The 14,369-nt window shown below is 54.5% G+C and overlaps 1 protein-coding gene across 3 annotated transcripts in view; it reads right to left on the bottom strand.

The window, feature by feature from the left end:
- The window catches only part of GRK5 (G protein-coupled receptor kinase 5), a 209,929-nt gene that overhangs the window by 12,156 nt on the left and 183,404 nt on the right, over nucleotides 1-14,369 (bottom strand). For all 3 annotated transcript variants that reach the window (XM_042908659.1, XM_042908661.1, XM_042908660.1), the window contains 5 exons: nucleotides 13,216-13,308; nucleotides 8,513-8,576; nucleotides 7,491-7,631; nucleotides 4,761-4,951; nucleotides 991-1,028 (listed from right to left, as the gene is read on the bottom strand). In XM_042908659.1, the coding sequence (XP_042764593.1) occupies nucleotides 991-1,028; nucleotides 4,761-4,951; nucleotides 7,491-7,631; nucleotides 8,513-8,576; nucleotides 13,216-13,308 (527 nt within the window). The remainder of the gene's footprint in view (nucleotides 1-990; nucleotides 1,029-4,760; nucleotides 4,952-7,490; nucleotides 7,632-8,512; nucleotides 8,577-13,215; nucleotides 13,309-14,369) is intronic.

The following is a 14,369-nucleotide window of genomic DNA, read 5'->3' as shown; positions in this document are numbered from 1 at the left end:
CACACAGGTTCCAGCTATCAGGCTGCAGATCAGTGGTGGGCATGGTTCTGAGAGCAGCAGAAGAACCCCAGTGGGGACAAGAACCCCAGTGGGCCCTGGGCTCATCCAAGAAGGGCGCAGGCCCTGGGCCCTCTGCCCACTTCCCCACTCAAACCTCTCTCCAAGTCACCAATGACCTGCCTCCCTTTCTCCCTCCCCCTGCCAGGGGCTGCCTGGCATCTGAGGCATGCTGGTCTCAGCTCGCCACTGATTGCTGGGTGACCTTGGCTTGTCGGCTCCTCTAAGCCTCAATCTTGTCATCTATAATATGGGCACAGGGATGCTGGCCCTGCCCCCTCTGCAGAAATGGGAACATCTAGTCTGATAACAGATGTGAACACCATTCCCCAGGTGTGAGAGGCTAAACATGTTACCTGTGTGTGTGTACATGTGCGCATATGCATGTGTGCATGCACACATGCACACACACACACACACACACACACACACACACACACACTCAGGAAAACAACAATGGTAATGCACAGATAATGCCTAACACATTTAGAGCTGGCTATAGCTGGCGAAACAATTGCCCTTTAAGCTATTTTATTGGAGCCTCACCTCCACCCCACCCTCTGAAGTAGGCAGAGCAGGGCCCATGTTTCCATTTCACCAGCAAGGGAGATGGGGGTACCAGGAAGTTGTGTGAGAGTGAAGTACTTGCCCAGGATCTCTGAAATTCTGGACTCCTCAGTCAGTGCTCTCCGTCTCTCTGTCTCTCTTTTGGCCAAGCCACACTGCTGCCTCACCATGCCCACTGCCTGCCCTGGGTACCCAGGATTGGGGAGAGGGAGTGGGTGCTCTCCCTCTTTGCCCACTGCTCTCCCCCAGTCCCAGGGTCGTGCCTCTGAGAGTCTCTGCAGGAAGGCCCCCTGCTCCTTTTGGATTATGATGCTCTCCTTGGCTACAGAGCAGGAAAGGGGTTTCCCAAGCGGCTCCCCAACTTACCATAATCATCTAGCAGGATATTTTCGGGTTTCAAATCTCTGAAAGAGGAAGAGGACAAGCATGTGAGTGTGGGCACTCTCAGCACCAGGGCATGGCGTCTGGGTTGACTTCTTGCCGTGTTTCCTTCCCATCTCTTGGCTCAGGCTGTCTGGTCTCTTTCTGGATCCAGACAGTCTTGGACTAATTTCCTTCCTCCCAGTATGTAAAACAAATGTCGCTGTTGCCATAGGCATCTTCCCGACCTGGAGATGACTGGGAAGGGGTCAGGCAAGGGCCAGCCCTGGCTCCTATCCACACACTGACCACACCAGGGGCGGAGAATACTTCTGGCTGGTGTGGTGACAGACCCCTCTAGGGCTGGGAACACCCGGAGGTCTCAGGATGCTCTGGGATGCCCTGAAGGCAGAGCGGGGCCTGGGAATTAGGGAGGAGAAGTTACTGAGAACACAGCACCAGCTGTAGAACTGGGGCAGAGAATTGTAGAGGGCAGGCCCCCTTGGGGAAGGAAACCCCTTGTCCCCCAACTCCAGCAGAGTCATAAGCCCAAGAAAGCACAGCTGTAGGTGTGCCCGTCTCCATCTGTCCCTCCTCTCTTCTCTCTGATGACACAGTCACTCTTCATAATAACAAGCCCCTCCCCACCCAACTGGGGTAGGGAGGCAGCAGCAGTGTCTGGTTTTACTAGAAGGTCCTTTCCACGGGTAAAAGAACAGCCAGTAGGATAGCATGTGCGACTCAGTTAAGCCATCAGCATCTGGATTGAGGATCCGACTCTCCACCAACTGGCTTTGTTTATTTAACTGCTGGCAGCTGTCCTCATGGGGAATGGTTAATGTGTTCAAATCCAGTGGGGAAGCCTCACAAGGTGATAATGCGTTTGTATGGGGTTATTTATCACAAATAAACACAAATACTTTGTTGCTCTTATTTAATTCGCGTTCTTTGATGTATTAACCGTTCCAAATAAGGGCAAAGAGCCACCCTCTCAGTAAGCCAGCAGCCACAGGGTTGGAAAGATAGCTGGCAGACTAGGGCCAGAGCCCAAACCCATGGAGAGGCCACGGCAAGTGGTCCAAGTGGTGGAAGCCAGGGAAGCGCTGTGGTTCTCTTCCTCCCGAGAATAAGGGCCAGAGCTTGGAGGACCGCCTTTCTTTTTGTTTTAAGAGAAAAGCCATCAAGTGGAGATTTCTTTTTTCAACCCAAAGGGATTTTTTTTCTCTTTTCACTTGAATGAAAACAAAACAAAAGCCTAAATGGGGAGAATGTTGGGGTGTGTGAGAATGTTGAGGGGGTGAGAATGTTGGGGGGTGGGAATGTTGGCGTGTGAGAATGTTGGGGGTTTGAGAATGTTGGGGGGTGGGAATGTTGGGGTGTGAGAATGTTGAGGGGGTGAGAATGTTGGGGGTGGGAATGTTGGGGTGTAAGAATGCTGGGGGTGTGAGAATGTTGGGGGGTGAGAATGTTGTGGGGGTGAGAATGTTGAGGGGGTGAGAATGTTGGGGTGTGAGAATGTTGGGGGGTGAGAATGTTGTGGGGGGTGAGAATGTTGAGGGGGTGAGAATATTGGGGTGTGAGTGTTGGGGTGTGAGAATGTTGTGGGGGGTGAGAATGTTGAGGGGGTGAGAATGTTGGGCAGTGGGAATGTTGTGGGGGGTGAGAATGTCGAGGGGGTGAGAATGTTGGGCGGTGGGAATGTTGTGGGGGTGAGAATGTTGAGGGGGTGAGAATGTTGGGGGTGTGAGAATGTTGGGGGTTGAGAATGTTTAGGGGGTGAGAATGTTTAGGGGGTGAGAATGTTGAGGGGGTGAGAATGTTGGGGGGGTGAGAATGTTGGGGGCTGAGAATGTTGGGGTGTGAGAATGTTGGGGGCTGAGAATGTTGGGGGGGGTGAGAATGTCAGGGGTGTGAGAATATTGGGGGTGTGAGAATGGTGGGGGCGTGAGAATGTTGGGGGGGTGGTCAAGGCCATTCCTTCTTGTTTCAACACCTTCTTGGACTCCCAAGATCATCCCTGCCAAGAGCTCTGTGGCAAAGGTCTCCAACTGGGGTGTGTGTGTCCACTGGGTCTGCGGGAACAGTCCAGGGGGTTCTCTGTGGGCTGAGGTTTTCAAGAACGTGTATTTCTAGATCTCTAACCTGAGAAGGCCCTGTCCTGGCATTCTCTGGGATCTCCCCACCACGTGCCCTTTCTCAATGGGCAGATTCCAACTGACAGAAGAAAAGCAGGCTCCTTTTCGCTCTGATTGCTATGGTGTCCTGCTCCAGGACCCCAATCAGAAATGGGTTCTACTAGGGGCACCCGGGTGGCTCAGTCGGTTATGTGTCCGACTTCGGCTCAGGTCATGATCTCGCAGACCGTGAGTTCGAGCCCCAAGTCAGGCTCTGTGCTGACAGCTCAGAGCCTGGAGCCCGCTTCAGATTCTGTGTCTCTGTCTCTCTCTGCCCTTGCCCTGCTGGTGCTCTGTCTGTCTCCCTCTCTCTCTCTGCCCCTCTCCCCACTCAAAAATAAATACACATTTAAAAAAATTAAAAAAAAAAGAAATGGGTTCTACTAAAATCGTTACAATGGCAACTTAACACAAGTTATTTTAACACTGAGAGCCTATGGTGAAAGGAAATTAAAATAAAAATCTTATATATATCCATCCATCTCAGGTCCACATGCTGCTCAATGATAGACTTTTAGGCCAAAAAAGAGATGACGTTATAATAACATTCTGCGGGGGAGGAAGGGAGTGGGGAAGAGAGTGATAGATCCCTCACCTTTAAAGAGTTTTCATGCATTTTTTATAATTAATTAATTAATTATTAATGTTTATTTAATTTTGGGGGGGGGATGGACAGAGAGAGGGAGACACCGAATCGGAAGCAGGCTCCAGGCTCTGAGCTGTCAGCATAGAGCTTGACATGGGGCTTGAACTCTCGAACTGTGAGATCATGACCTGAGCCAAAGTCAGATGCTTAACCGGCTGAGCCACCCAAGCACCCCTGTCAGGTGTTTTGACTTAAAAAAAACTATTTTCTTAAGTCTATTTATTTATTTTGAGAGAGAGCGCATATTCAGGGGAGGAGAGAGAGGGTGAGAGAGAATCCCAAGCGGGCTCCTTACCGTCAGTGCGGAGCCCAATGCAGGGCTTGAACTCATGAATTGTGAGATCATGACCTGAGCCGAAAGCAGCTCGGGTGGGACGCTGAACCGACTGAGCCACCCAGGCACCCCGTCATGCATTTTTGGTGGAAATCCATTTGCTGTAGCAATTAGATTCCACTGGCTACCTTCAAAAATGCGATGTTAATTGCTGAGCTTCAAAATATCAGCCACTGTTTTAACAAATGATATACTATTTAGGATGTCTCCTTGATGTATGAGGGCACACAGATTTTCAAATTTCCTTGAGAGGGGCAGTGAGAAAAGTTTGAAAACCACTGCTTGTGGAACCCATAAAGTCAAACAATATGGGATGGACCGAGGTCCGTGCTGCTGTGGTGACGATCCTACTGTCTTTCTGGGACCGGCTCACCGAGCTTCTGGCAGGCCGGGCTGGAAGGCACCGGTGGCCTTGGCCCATCCTCGTCAACTCTGAAGGACTAGCACCTCATACACTTGGCCCCCCGAGCAGCCCGCCTCACTTACGTGGTCCAGGGCGTGAGTTTCTCTGGTGACGGCCGGGCCCCGAGTCCCAGGGCGGGGGTCCCTGCCTGACCCCGGGTGTGGAAGGTCAGCCCCTGCTCAGCCGCTGGTGGCGGGACCAGGCGGCGAGTCCGCTCACCTGTACACGGTGTCCTCCCGGTGGAGGTCTTCCAAGCCACAGAGGATTTCTGCCGCATAAAACAAGGCTCGCTCCTCCTCGAAGCCAGGGTTGCCCATGTTGTAGATGTGGAACTTCAGGTCGCCTCCGTTCATGATGGTCAGAACCAAGCACAGCGCATCCTTGGTCTCGTAGGCATAGGCCAGGTTGACCTGGGAGCACAAGACAGCCCTGCGGTGAGGTTCCAGCCACCGCTATCTGCTTCCACTCTTCCTCCTCAGGGTCCTCGAGGCTGGAGGGGGAGGGCCGGAGTGGGGGGGGCTCTCAGCAGCTTCGTGCCACCGCCCTGCACCTGGGCAGCCTCACGGCACCGCTGCCCCTTGCCCCTCTTGGCTGACGAAGGACTCGGACCTTCCAATATGGCGGTTCCAGGCGAGGAGGCAAAGTGGGGGAGGGCAGGCTGGTACTTGGCCCTTTCGGGAAGCCTGACAGATGGTGCCTATACATTTACACAGACAAAAGCACGTGCCTGCTTCATTTAGTTAAAACTGTGGGTTGCCTTAGCTGGCCAGTTAAGAAAAGCAGGGCCCAGATGCCTTTTGGGCTGGGGTCTCATTGTCACGGGGACGCTGGGAGTAGGCTGTGGAGGTGGCCAGTGGGACTCTGTGAAGTGGAACGCAGTTTGGCAAAGACTGTCGCCTCTTGCATGCAGGACACATCCGGTCACAGGGACCATCAGGACCTAGTTCCTTACCGGTGCAGACCAGCTGCCCAAGGATGGATGCAGGCCATGAGACTGTGGGAGAGGCGGCAGGGCTGGGTCTGAGGCAAAGTATGCTGGGTGGTTCTCGTCCCTCTCCACTTAGGGAGCCAATACAAATGAAATCTGGCCACCACGGACCAGGCTGGGGATAGGCTGGGCCATAAAACTCGGATGCAAAAGTCAGGAACGATGGGAATTATTTCTGAGGGAAGGAAACAGAACGGGAGCCGAGCGGGAGGGCTCTGGGGACTGTGCTGGGTGCCAGCTTCTGAGCTGGCCCTCCCTCCCACACCTGCCTACGATCACCAAGGAAGGGCTCCTGGAGGGCACTACGCGGACTCCCTGCCAGGGACAGGGGACAGGGCACAGTGGAAGGCGGTCTGGGTCCTTGATGATGTGCCACCCCATTTATCAGGCACACGGCCCTTCTCCCCCGAGGAGGACCCACCATCACCAACCCCTATGAGAGCCAGTGCTGCCCCTTCCTTTAATGATGGGGGTTCCACAGGCAGCACTGAGGCAGTGACCTATGGTCCCAATTGAAGGGGGCCGGCAGCAGAGAGGAAGGAAGGTTCTGGCCTCAAAGAGGCCTAGGGCCAAAATGCCAGCTGGTGGGAGCACAGCACCATCACACTGCCGGTGTGATGGGGCCGGCAGCCGAGGGCAGCCTGAGATGACGGGGAGAATGCACGCTCCCGTCTCCTCTGAGCGTCGCCTTACAGAACCACGCCCTCCGGGGAACTACTGAAGCACTGGGTTGATGGCCTCTCTCGCTCCCACACAGCTGGTGGGCGTTTAGCTGGCACAACCTTTACGGAGAGCCATCTGGGAACTGCTTCCAAATGGAAAACGCGCACACCCTCTGACACTGCCTTCCTCCACAGGGAGTACGTCCTACGGACACACGGAAATGTGCCAAAGGCATGTTCAAGGGGTGACACGGCAGCCTTGTTCGCAGTGGCTTGGAGACCAGAACCGATCTGTATCTGTGGGGACGGGCTGCACAGCTTATGGTTTATCTCTTTGCTGTGTCGCAGGGGATGGTGTGCGGCATGAAAAAAAGAGGTGCCACCCTAGATCTGGCCACAGGAAAAGACCTACAATTTAAGGGGAAACCACTGCAGTGAAAGATGTCTGGTAGGACTCCCCTGGCTAAAAATAATAAAGCCGATACATGAATCAGACATGTTGGAATGGCTACCCAAAGACAGAGGCTTTTGTTTTCAGTTTGAGCCTGTCCGTGCTGTTTGAGTGTCGACCTCGTACATATATATTGTTTTTTACAGTGACGTGTGGCAGAGGCATTTCGAGCTGACCAAACACCCACGTACTCTTCCACACCTCCCTGCAGCTGGCTTGTCCCTTGCAGGGACTGGTTCTGGCCAACAGCCTGTGGGCGGAGTGAGGGATGTTCCTGCAGCTGAGGCAGTGAGGGTCCCTGGGCAAGCCCCCCGGCACACGCTTTCAAGACTCCAGGTGGGGCAGCTGTAAGGTGGGGGAGGGTGGCCGGATCTGGCTGGACCGTCACGTGTGTGACGCTGGCCCGTGTTGTTTCCAGCTACTTCGAGCTGGGGGTTAGTTCCTGCAGCAGAGCCTGGCCTGGTCATGGTGACACAAGGCACGTAAACAGATGGCGGCTCTCTAGGATACTGACGCTTAGGTCTCCCCTGTGATGAAACCAGCCTACAGGGATCTGTGGAAACAAAGCTCCTTGGCCGGGCCCAAGGTGGGCTGCTTTTGTCCCCTGAGGAGTTTCCCAGGTGGTCCCGGAGAACAGAGGCCATGGTCCCACACAGAGGGGAGCCAGGCCAGTTCTAGTGACAGGACCAAGGCAGCCACAATTGACCACGAGTAGCCTTGTGATGGAGGGAATGCCTGGCCGCCTTTCCGCAGCTTACTGCTGCCACACTGGACGGCCACTCCCTTCCCTAGGCACGGAAGCCCTGGTCACCAGAAGGGTGGCCTGTCGCTGGGGCCTGGACACTCACCACAAACTGGCTGTTGACCTTCTCTAGGATCTGCTTCTCGTTGAGTGCCATGGACTCCCCTTTCCTCTTTTTGATCCTCTTCTTCTCCAAGCGCTTGCAGGCGTACATTTTTCCCGTGGCCCGGACCTGGCAGGCACAGACCTGAGGTGCAAGAAAGACGACAAGGGTACGGAACAGGTGGAGGTCTGCCCCAGGCTCTTCCGTGGCTGGGTCTGCAGGGCTGGGAACTGATATGCCTAAGGGTGTTCCCAGTCTCGGGGCCCAAGGATGCCTGGCCTTGGACCCACCCCTGCCCCAGGCCCTGCCCTCAAGATCTGGCTTTAGTGCCCCCTTACCCTCCCTCCTTCGTCCTTCACGTGAATCCTGGCCCTTGAAGGTGCACCATCAGCCATTTACGAGATGTTTAGAGGACTGGCCAAGGCCTAAAGTACTGTCCCTCTCTCAGAGGCAACTAGATTTTCTCCGTCCCACGCTTCCAACCGGATGCGGCCGTTGCTAACTGGGGACTTCCAGGCACCAGCTGCTGGTAAGGGAAGCTTGTGTTGGTGTCGGACCCCCAACAACCCCGACTTTGTAACTCAGCAGAACGGGAGCCGGGGCATTTGGGGTCTCGTCTTCTTGACTCCACGCCTCTTTGGTTGTGTGACCTTGGCCCAGGTTATCAACCATTCTGACCCTCAGCTTTCCTCATCCCTAAAATGGCTTGCCTCCCAGTCTGGGAACATCAGACAAAATACAACAGCACCTATTAACAGCAGCATCTGGCCACTCCTCCCTCCAAAGACAGCTAAGAACACCCGTTTCTCCTCTTCAGACTCAAACCCTGACTGAGGCTGGTTCCAAGAGGACCTCTGTCCCACGGGCCCTGCGGCACAGCCTCATGTCTCACCTTGGTGGCACCTCCGGGCCCTACGCCCCACCCCCCTCTCCACCAGGGGGCGCAGGGCACTGTAGGTGCCTCCGGAAGGGACAAAAACAGTGACAGAGTCTGGGAACTTCCAAAGACGTGGACGTTCACTCACCTCCCCAAAGCCCCCTTTTCCCAGCACTCGGTACTGCCGGAAAGTGTTCTTGGTCACCGGTTGCCTGGAAAAAAGCAAGAATCCAACATGGGTCTCAGGCTGCGGAGATGCAGAATCCACAAGAAATCAACAGCAGCAGCATCGCACAACTTCCCGACTGAGCCAGGAATCCTCCCTGTGGGTGGGACCCCCGAGGACCGGCTCCGCGGCTGGGTGTTCACATCCCCGGCCACCCGCCCTTGGCCCCCTGCGGCTTGGGACACCTGCCAGTCCTCGCTGGCTTGGAGGGAAGAGTGGAGGCCTGGAGATGTGCGCTAAAGCTGCTTCACCACACTTTCCATGTGGTTCCCCTCTCTCTCCCCAGTGAAAATCAGGTGGCTAAGCTCAGAAAGAAGCTGTGTTCTCTGCAGGGAGAAGGGAGGGGCCCAGGAGCCACAGAGGTTCAGTGTCCCAGGGAGGGCACAGCAGTTCTCCCCACACCTGCACATCTCGCCCACCTGCCCACCTCCGGTCCCCAGGGAGAAAGGCTGCTGGTCATCCTTTACCACCCGTCCCCAGCCTTTCCACCCCCGAGGGTCCCTTTATCACATTTCCCCCTGAGCTCCAGAACACTAGACGGTCCTGTCTGCCCAAAGCGGGATTTATGAAGTAATCATCACTTTGTGTCTCCTGACCCCCCGTTTTAATTAGCTGAGGCCATTTATGATGTCTAATCAGGCAGGCCCTCTATGAGGCCAGGGTGGGACTTCACAGAGTAAATAATCAGTCATCTAAAATTGCCTCGAAGAACCCCATGGTGCAGACAGCTTGGGCTTTTTCATCACTGGCCTGTTTGGTTAAAAATAACCAGCTTCCTTTCGCCCCGCCACCCCAGCTTTTCTGAGGTATAACTGACAAACGGCATGCAACTTGGTGTTTTGATGCACGTACACAAACGATGCATGTACATGTGAAACGATCACCACGATCAAGCTAACCAACGTTCTGGCACCTCACATAGTTACCGTTTTTTCTCTTCCTCTCTCGCTCTCTCTCCCTGGTGAGAACACTTAAGATTTACCATCTCAGCAAATTTCAAGCACACAATACAGTACCGTTAACCAGTGTTACTTCGCTGTACGTCAGATCTCCGGAGCGTATTCATCTCGCACGATGAACTGAAACTTTATACCCCTTGACCTACATGTCTCCCCATTTCCCCCACCCCCAGCCCCTGGCAACCACCAGTCTACTCTGCCTCTAGGACTCTGACGTTATTTTAGATTCCACATATAAGTGAGATCAGGCAGTATTTGTCTGTGTCTGCCTTATTTCACTTGGTGTAATGTCCTCCGGGTATCCCCCCCCCCCCCCGCCCTGTTACCATAAATGGCAGGATTTCCTTCGCTTTGAAGGCTGAATAATATTCCGTTGTATGTATTTGCCACACTTTCCCTCCCGTGCTCCCGGCAGCATTATTCACAACGGCGAAGATATGGAAAAACCTGAGTGTCCTTGGACCATGAGCGGCTAAAGAACAACCCACTTTTAGGATGCTGAACTTAGCTCTTGGAGCTCCAGGACTATTTCTGAGCATCCGACCCCACCCCAGAGGCCGGACCAGGGCAGAGGCCGGGGTGTGACTGAATTGGCCCAAATAATTGGGTCAGCTTGGGAAAGACCAGTGAGCCTCTGCTCACCCAGCAGCTCCTGAATGAAGCTTCTGTGGAAACCTTTCCGGCTGCTGGGTCCCGAGGAGGATTTGGATTTCAGGTCCTGGGCACTACACTTCTCTCAGGACAGTCCTGAGACGCCAGGGCTCTGCCTGGAGTTCACGCGCCCTGACCCGCCGTCTCTTCTGTTTCTTTAGGAAGCGGGGCCCGACCCCTCTGGGAGCACAGGGCCGCCCCTCCGCAGGGCTCTCCCCGGCCCCATGTCCTTCTGCACGCGAGCAAACGGGCTGCAGCGAGGCCTGCCATACGGCTGCACCCGCCATGTGGCCCTGGGAAGCCTTTCCACAGCCGCCCTCGAAACCACATGAAGGCGCCCGGGCCTAACAGTTTACGATACATGGAGAACAAACAGTCGGTCGACATTACCACAGAGCTCCTCTGCTAGGGGAAATGAGTGTAATACAATTTCCGAGGAATTTCTTGGTTAACCTTGGGAGGGAAAAAAAAAATCCCTTTAATATTTCAACAGGGCAGCACCAACAGGCCATGATCTTGTTAGGAAAAAAAAAAAAAAAAAGGAAGGGAGGAAGCAGGCTGTTGTCAGTCACTTGGGGCATTTCTAGGCCAGTCCTGCCCTACCGGCTTCAACAACTTAACGCCCACAAAAGGGCCTGACTTCTTTGCAGCCAGCGCACGGATTCAAAAAGTCTGTTTCCCCATTTCGAGTGTTCAGTACAGACAAGTAAAATGCAAGCCAGTGGCCACAGCTAAAGGATTCTATTGGAACAGAGTGCTGGGTGGAATGAGGACTGGGTGAAGGACTGGATCAAGAACCTTGGGTTCAGGTTCCAGCCGTGCCAGGCCCTTGCGTGTGAGCCAGGGTCAATCGATCAACCTCTCTGAGGCTCGTGTCTTCAGTAAAATGGAGATACTGAAAAGGCAGCTTTGTAGGCTGATGTAGTCAGACATCCCTACTAAAACTCCAGGAATAAAGGACATGTCTCCTCTGGGGGTCTTTATGGCAACAGTCCCCACTGCTTGAAGCACCTTGCATGCACACTAATGTGATCCTCACGCCTGCCTCAGGAGGTGGGACTGTCCCCCTTCTGCAGGCGAGAATGCCGAGGCTCTGAGAAGGGAAGTGAGTTGCCCCAGGTCATGAGGGGGGCGGTGGTGGTGTCGAAGCCGGGATCCCAAGAAGGATGTCGCAGAGCCCACACCCCGCGTCTCACACCCACACTGCCACCCTGGGAAGGCGGGTACAGATCGGGTCGTGTGGCACACAGCCTAGGGCTCTGGGGCGGGGCGAGGGGGCACGATGACTACATCCCCACCAGACTTTCCTGTGATCATCAGAAACACAAGGGCCAGCTGTTCCTTCCCATATCAGAAGCTTGAGGATGACAGCCACAGCGACACTGATGACCTCAACGGCAACCACAACAACTGTATCCAGCAGTTTGACTTCCTGGGGCCAGACGGCTGACCTTTCTGGAGCACTTGCCTTATTCTAGGCGTGGGCTATGCTTAGTTCATCTCATCCCCACCCAAGCCTACAAAGGCAGGCACTATTATTATCCCCATTTTTCGGATAAGGAGACTGAGGCGGGGAGAGGTGAGCAACCCTTCCTGAGGTCCCTCTGGAGACGGTCGAGCCGGGACTCAGACCCAGACTGTGGCTCTGGGGCCCTCAGCAGGATGTCTGCACTGACCCCTCACTTCTCTGGCTCTCCTGGAGCCATGATGTGCATGTGCGAGGGGGCCAGTGGCAGTGGGTGGCCAACAGAGAAGACTGTCCCCTGTTCCACTGTCAATTCCCACCAGTGGGGGTGGAAAGAAATGCCCCCCCCCCCCCCCCCGCAGTGGTACAGAACAGGGTGTTTTCCTCTGGGCTTCCTGAAGTGGGAAGGGAAGGGTCATGAATGGGGTTTCTAGGGCGTTCCTGTCCTGCGGCTTCCTCAGAGTCTGCAGGGCACTTGGCCAGCAAAGGTGGTGACACACAGAAGCAAGATGGCTCCTTGCCTTCTAACCAAAACGTGCCCAGATACCCATGAGTGTCGGAACTCTGGCACAGGGAACCCTGGGCTGTGGGAGGGGATGCTCCCACCCTCGTCCCGCAGCTGAGCCCAGCACGGATACAACATAGGCATCGCCCTGTTCTGCAAATCCTGCAAAAGTATGGTAGGCAGAGCCTGGTGCTGGGGGTCCCCCTCGGCTGCACTGCTCGCCTGCTGTGTGACGAGGCCAACCACGCCCTCTCTGTGGGTCTCCCTCCTCATCGGTCACATGGAGGCCGCAGCTGTCAGGCCAAGCCACCACCATGTCTGCGAGAGCACTTTGCAGCAGAAAGGCAGCAAGTAAAACAGGAAAAGATGCTTGGTCTCACCCGTTATCAGAGATGAAAACATAAACAAGAAGGAAAGCCCGATGCTCACATGAGAAGGCACGAGACTGGTGTTAATGAAGCTGAGAGGGAAGAGGGCACTGGGGCACTGGTGGGACTGGAGATGGGGGCAGCTGTTGGGAGGGCAATCTAGCAGTCCCTCGTGGTTTAAAAGCAGTGCTTTGTGACCAGACATTCCTCTGCTAGAGATTTTTATGGACGTACTTGCGAAAGGGCAGGAAGACATATGTATAAAGCTATTCATTATTTAGGGAAGATGGTACATAAAATTGAGAGCAACCTCCATGTCCATCAACAGGGGATTGGGCTAAATAAGGGATGTGCAATTTGCTCAAAAATATGGCAGCTCTTTATTCACTGGCAGAGGAAGAATTCCCAAAGACAGTGAACCAAAAAAATAAGGATAAGTATGTATGCATGTATGAGGGTGTGAATCGCGTGTACACTTTAATAAGAACAGAGCGTTTCTAGAAGAATAGCCAAGAACTTCAGCAACGGGAGGAGGATGGCTAATTTTATTTGAACCATGGACCCATGGAGGTAACGGATTTGTATGTGGGTTTTCAGGTGACAGGCATGTACTCTCGCCCCCTGCCCCCCACACCCTGGCACACACTTGTAGGTGGGTGTACAAGGGGAGCACTCACCTTTCCAACCACTTCCACTGGAGAAAGCGATCAAAATACATGCTGTCCAGATACTCATGGAATGGTTCGCCCTTCAGGTAGTCGTGGACAGACCTAGCTCGGAGGGAACCAACAAACATTTTATAATCCTGACCTTAAGCAGACGGACGGAGCCATATATCCAGCAGGTTAACCACCAGGCTCAGAGGCCCAGCATCCTGCCAAAGTGATGGGCTGATCCTACAAACCCTAACTGGGTACCTGCCACAGCACTGCTCTAGGCGTGGGGTACAGCCGTGAGCACGAAGTTGGCATCGCGATGTGGGACACAACCAGCAAGTGACAAACATCTAATAAACCGCTGCAGAGGCATGTGCTCATGAGAGAGGGTTAAGTGAGGTCCACCCTCCACCCCCAGCCATGTAATCATGACCTGAGCTGAAATCAAGAGTCGGATGCTCAACCGACTGACTGAGCCACCCAGGCACCCCAAGAAGGGACTCTTGAGCTGCAATGAGGACAGAGGAGTACTTAACGGGGTGCAGGGGTGTGTGGGGGGTAGGGGCAGAGCAGGGATGCAGCCCCTGAGATCCCAGGCTCTGGATCTGGTCCAGGACCAGTGAAGCCCCTGGGAAGTTTCCATCTCCACAGCCGAATTTCCTGGTCGCCTGCTCTGGGCCAGGCCTGGAGGGAGGGTTCTGAAACTGGCTGCAGGCAGGGATGGATGTGCTTCTTCCCTTTAAAAAGTGGCAACGCTGGGATGCCTGGGTAGCTCAGCCAGTTGAGCGTCTGACTCTGGATTTCAGCTCAGGTCATGATCCCAGGGTCATGGGATGGAGACTTGCATTGCGCTCAGAGACTCTCTTTCCCCCTCTCCTCTACTGGCGTGTGTAGCCTGGGCTCTCTCTTTCTCTCTCCCTCTCTCCCTCAAATTAAAAAAAAAAAAAAAAAAGTGGCAATGCTGACCAAGTGTAGCCCAAGCACTTGGGACCTGCAGATGGCTGCGGGGGCGGGGGGGGGGGTGTACAGTGCGGGGCATATACAGTAGAGGCATGTGGGACACTGTGTCCCGCCAGACATGACAGCAGGGGCTAGTGTAGGGGACCAGGTTGTCCACTCCCTCGGGGTCACAGTGACAGCCCAGGGACCTCACCCACTGTCAGATCTAACCCTCA

Source organism: Panthera leo, chromosome D2 (genome assembly GCF_018350215.1).
Source record: "Panthera leo isolate Ple1 chromosome D2, P.leo_Ple1_pat1.1, whole genome shotgun sequence".
NCBI classification, from domain to species: domain Eukaryota; kingdom Metazoa; phylum Chordata; class Mammalia; order Carnivora; family Felidae; genus Panthera; species Panthera leo.
This window is presented reverse-complemented; position numbering and strand designations above follow the sequence as displayed.